Here is a 5324-nt window from a genome sequence, read left to right as displayed (position 1 = left end):
GCACACAGAGCATGGGACAGGTGAGAAAGACAGTGGGATCAGTGAGTATTTGCACCTTACCAAGACAGGAGTTGCATTCCAGGAAGGAACTTCTCGTTCCACCATTTCGATGCCCACGATTCCCAAAGACCATATGTCCACTTTGGGGCCACATGGTTGACCTGTCACCACTTCAGGCGCCAGCCACCCAGCAGCGCCAGCCACGGAGCTCCGTCTGCGCTGCTCAGGGCTGAGCTGAGCAAAGAGGCCAAAGTCAGCTGTGGAGAAAACAACAAACCGTGAAAGCCAGCTCCAATTAGGAAACCAAGCAAAAAATTCCCCACTCTCAGACTAAGAATGTGCTGTTGAATCTCCTGGAGAACTGTCCACGCTCAATTTCCTTGGGGCTTTAGCCAATGGAGTATGGAATTGGCCACTTCCAAAAAAACCCAGATTCTTAACGCTGCTCACAGCAGTGGACTTCATTCCCCTGAAGCTTTAGATTGCAGCTCCCTCTGTCTGGAAGGGACACACACAGAGCAAGGCCACTCTTAACTGCTTGTGGTTCCTTATACCTCTGTGCACATTGCAACTGTGCCCTCAGCTTGCAGCAGGGGTCCCTGCACTGCCACCAGCACCATTTTTGGGGAGCTGGCAGTCACTCCAAGCAGCCCCACACCCACATCCCTGGAATGCTGCACCTGACCAAGAATATACTGACCCAGCTTGACAGAACCGTCAGTTCTGAGAAGGATGTTTCTGCTCTTCAAATTGTGGTGGATGACGTGGTTTGAATGAAGAAATTGCAGTCCTTGCAGGCACTGAGAGAGAAAACAGAAACAGGAGGTCAAAAATGAGTGATGTGATTTCATCCCACAAGAAAGAAAACAAAGAACCTAAAAGATTCCCTCTCCAGGGGAATGGGGAGTAATGGCAGAACAGTAATGGCCACTGAGAGGAAGAACTTGCTGCTCCAACAACTGCAGAGCAGGACCTTTCTGAGGAAAGGCACGTCAGCTTTTGAAAGAGCAACAGCGCCTGTTGTTGTAGGCTGTCCCCTGCCAACCAGCCAGGATGACTCCTGCTGCAGTGGACGTGCTTTTTCCATGCAGAGGACAAAGGAGGGGTTTGGAAAGGAAAAGTCCCTCCCTTTGGTGTGAAGCGGATCACTTTTGGGTGGGAGGTTGCATGGCAAAGATTTTCTTGCTGGCCTCAGCACAGGCTTGGATGTATCACACCAGTCACCTTACTGAAGCAAAGAGCATTTTGGCTGCATACTATCCTTTCCAGCTGAGGACTGGGAGAAATGAGTCTTTTTTCTTTGCTGATCATTTCAAATCCTGCCACCAGCACCTTTGCTTTTACAGGCAAGGAATGCAGTGAAGACAAACTCCAGGCAAACATTTAGAGAGGCAAGGTGGAGAACAGCAAATACAAATACAAGAGACAGAGCGAGAATACAACAGCAGGAGATAAGAGTACTGGCACTGAGTACAGGGAGTGCAGGGGCACTGGCAGGCCTTTCACTTGAGATGCTTTTACTTGCCCATAGAATAGCAGCAACACAGAAACAAAGCTTGGCACAGGAAATCACTCCAGCTCTGAGCCCCTGTTTCCCAGACAATGCTGCCCAAGGCCTTGGAAACACAGATGGGATTGCTGACCTCCCGACTGATGGCTGCCATCTCATCTTCCGACAGGTAGGTCTGGCTGATGACATCGCTCAGAGTGCCTCCATCCATGTACTCCATAACCAGGGACAGTTCCTCACCCACAAGGTAGCTGAAAGAAGGACACAAGGGCATGGAGATGAATGTACATGGCTAGGTTGCTGTTTGGAAAAGACGGATCCACTCTTCTTTTCAGATCCCTTTGAGACAAAAAAAAAAAAAAATAAAGGAATAGACATTCCCTCTTGGCTGTGCATTGTTTGCCATCTGTGCAGTCTCAAGGAGAAAGGTACAGCTGCGAAAAAAGAGATGTCTTAGATGGGCAGCAAGCAAAATGTGCAGTTTAGTAACAGCCCAGATGAAAAGCCTGTCACGCATGGTGTTTCTGGAAAAAAGCACCTACTCCTCCTGGCATGCATAGCAATGGAAAACAGTGGCAACAATCCAAGGGAAATCCGTGTTAGTTTACCTGGATGTAAGAAGACACTTGAATAAAATCAAGCTCCAAAACAAAGTGGTGGCTGTGAATATAGAGATCATTGATTTAGTAAGACATGACTCATCCGGATTTTTGAACAATTTTCAAATACCATGTGCCAGCAAAGACTCATGCAGACAAAATGCAATCTCTTCCCATCCACTGGAGATGAAAAGAGCAATAATAATTAGCCAATAATTACAGCTCTCTTTTCTGCCAGTGACCAAAGTGGGATTTTACCTTGCAGTTTGCAGTACGTGAACAAACATTCATAGGACAAAAGCACAACTCACCTGTCTAAACAGCTGACCAGGTTGGGATTCCTGTTCACCTTCATGACCATGAGTTCATTGACTTTTAGTTTGTTCTTCCTCAGTCCTTGAAGCTGTATTTTCTTGATGGCCACCTAAAATGACATTGAAAATCAGTAACTTGAGAGGTTGGTGGCACGAGACCACAAGACACATGGAGCGAGTGATTTTGCAATGACACAGATGAGCTGTGCCAAACTGCCTTGTGATTAGGCACTGCAGTAATTAGGAACTGACATTCCAACAGCCCATTTCTCTGCTCCCTTGGGAGCCAGTTACAGGACACGTGGGGCCACTGACATTTTGCCTTGACCACTTGGTAACAGCGGTGTCTCAGTTATCACCCTCAAACCTCTGACCACACTCTCTGCTGCGTCATTTGGGATTCAGAAGAAGTAATCCTTGCCTTAATACTCTGTGGATACATCCTGGGCTATGGGCAGGGCTTAGGGCTTTCAGGGACGCCTTGCAGATCTCTCCCTATGTGCAGTTCCCAAGTGCAGAACTGCAGTGGCTAAGGAACTACCAGTAACTTTCAGACAGATTTTCTGGCAGCCAGAAATGAGAATCCAGGACTCTGAAGCTGTAGCCCCAAAGAACAGTGAGGTGCTCGAACGCACCACCTTTGTTTTAGCAATGGAGAGCGAGCGAGCGCGTCCTTCTCTGAAAGGAACCGCTGCCCTCCGTGCCTTCCTTCCAGCAGCTGAGGAGGACAAAGTCCCAAATGTGTTTTGTGGGCTGGCACCGGTCTGTGCTTCTTGTGCATTTTCAGCACAGCTCTGCCCAGAGCTCCAGCCACAGCTCACACCAGAGGGGAAAGCCCTCGAGTGCAGCAGAGTCTGCAGGGGCTGTTCACATTTACCTCTCCTCCTGTGGCAGTGTCGAGTGCTTTGAAAACATCTCCAAAAGTCCTAGAAACAAAACAGAAGCAGAGAAAGGAGAAGCCATTTAGATCTTGCAGTGAAAGCCAGCCCACAGAGGAGATCTGTGCTGTCAATGCCTAAGACCTGCAGGATACTGGAAGCATGGAGATATCTTTGACAATGCCTTCTGAGTACACTTAGAAATTCTGATCAGCACTGACAATCTGAGCCCAGTGCCTGAACACATTTCCAGCTTGTCTGACTTCACAATTGATACCTATTCCACCAGCAAAACGCCTGATGCATAGTTTTGTACAATTAACATTGCTTGGACTCACCCACTGCCAATATTTTCCAGTTCAATGTATTTTAGAATGGGATTTTCCATCTTCACCATTCTCCCTGAGAGAAACAAAATGCAAGATGTTCACTTTAAAGCAGAGATTCCACCTTCTAGGAGATACAAAAGGCAGCCCCACTGTCTGGGGCTCTGAGCCCTCTCTTGGTGGACAGCTGGCTAACAACAACAGGAACAGCACTGGAACAACAGGAAAAGAACAGCAGGCCCCCAGCACAAGTGGCTGGCACAGAAACTGATTTCTAGCATCCTTTGAAGTGAGAGACCTCTTGACAGCAGGCACACAGGGAAGCACCAGGAGATACATTCAGAGGAGACTGAGACCAGAAGAGAATACCTAGCAAGGCAAGTAAGTTTGTCATCTAGAAACATTAAGGAGAGCTGGAACTAACAGTGCCTTTGTTTCCTTGGGAATAAACATTGTGAGATTTAGAAAAGGTTTCCTACTTGCTAAGATTAAATGCACCTGGACATCTAGAATCAATTCCTCTGAACAGATGCCAAGTTCAGAACAGGAGGAATATTGCCAAGTGTTCCCATCTTTTCCACCTTGCAGCAGTTTTCCTGAAGAATGCCTCTGTGTTTGTAAAGCAGAGCAGCTCATGCTAGAACCAATCTCCACAGGGCTTTCAGCATCAGGACCCTCACCCTTTATGAGCAGGCTGAGCTCACAGACGCCCTTGCCCGTGCCCCGCGTGAAGAACCACGCCGCTTCTCTTCACCCTGACAGCGCGGATCCGTCGCGCCCATTGCACTCGCCCTCTCGGCACCACACACGTCCCCATCTTCCCAACTCGGCAGGGTGAGCACGGGCACAGAGGACAGCAGTGCTCCTCAGGCACCCCTGTGACACAGAGAGCTGCCCAGAGGAGATGCTGACCCCCCCGTGAGCCCAGGCTGTGCGAGGCAGAAGCCGGCCCAGAGCAGGGGCTGCTGCCTCAGGCAACTCCACGCTGCAGCAGCCGGGCAGCAGCGGGACCCTCCCAGCTAAGGAAGGCTCCAGCCTCTGCATTCCCACAGCCCTCAGGGGCAGGGCAGCGACCACAACAAGGCTGGCAAAGCCCCAGCATGAGCACTGACAGGCACTGATGGGAAGAACCCAGAGTGAGCCTGAGCCCTGGACAAGCTGTTGCCCCCATTCAGGACACAACAGGATGGGCTTTGAGATCAGCCACACCGAGGCACAGATCAGTGCCCTTTTTGTCCAACTGGTGATGGTAGAGAAAGAATCCACTGGGCTCTCTTCTCAACCCTACCAGATCTTATCTGAGAGCACAGCACTGGCAGCTGTTAAGGGCAAGAAGCAGATTCATTGGGTTGTGCTGCAGAATCACAAAGGGCTTGATGTGTTCTCCTAGAGACTGATCTCAGCAGGGCTTCTGCCAGTGGCTAGGACTCAAGCAGTCACAGCCTTCTGCTGATCCAGGGACAATTCCTGCTTCTGCCTTCGGCAGAGAGGGAAGCCCAGGCAAACTCCAGCCAGTCTAAGCTGCCCTCAGAGGCAGCAGGAACACCCAGAGCTCTCTCTTGCTGCCTCGGAGCACTGCCAGCACTTCTGTGACACTAAACTGAGCAGAACCCTTTGATACAGCTATGCTGACACGTGCACACAACACACTGTCCCTCAGATAAGAAAGATACCAGACGTACTCTGCTGCTCCAGGG

General features: G+C 49.8%; 1 protein-coding gene across 1 annotated transcript; it reads right to left on the bottom strand.

The window, feature by feature from the left end:
* Positions 1-223: 223 nt before the first annotated feature.
* On the bottom strand, positions 224-2587 carry LOC141730236 (serine/threonine-protein kinase PAK 1-like). Its single transcript, XM_074547666.1, has 4 exons — positions 2421-2587; positions 1644-1761; positions 701-800; positions 224-234 (listed from the first exon to the last, which is right to left on the bottom strand). Exons 1-4 carry the CDS (start codon positions 2468-2470, stop codon positions 224-226), a joined length of 279 nt encoding a protein of 92 aa, XP_074403767.1. The 5' UTR covers positions 2471-2587.
* Positions 2588-5324: the final 2737 nt, after the last annotated feature.

This window comes from Zonotrichia albicollis, chromosome 9 (assembly GCF_047830755.1).
Source record: "Zonotrichia albicollis isolate bZonAlb1 chromosome 9, bZonAlb1.hap1, whole genome shotgun sequence".
Lineage (NCBI taxonomy): Eukaryota > Metazoa > Chordata > Aves > Passeriformes > Passerellidae > Zonotrichia > Zonotrichia albicollis.
The sequence above is the reverse complement of the archived record's forward strand: the minus strand, read 5'-3'. Positions and strand labels throughout refer to the sequence as shown.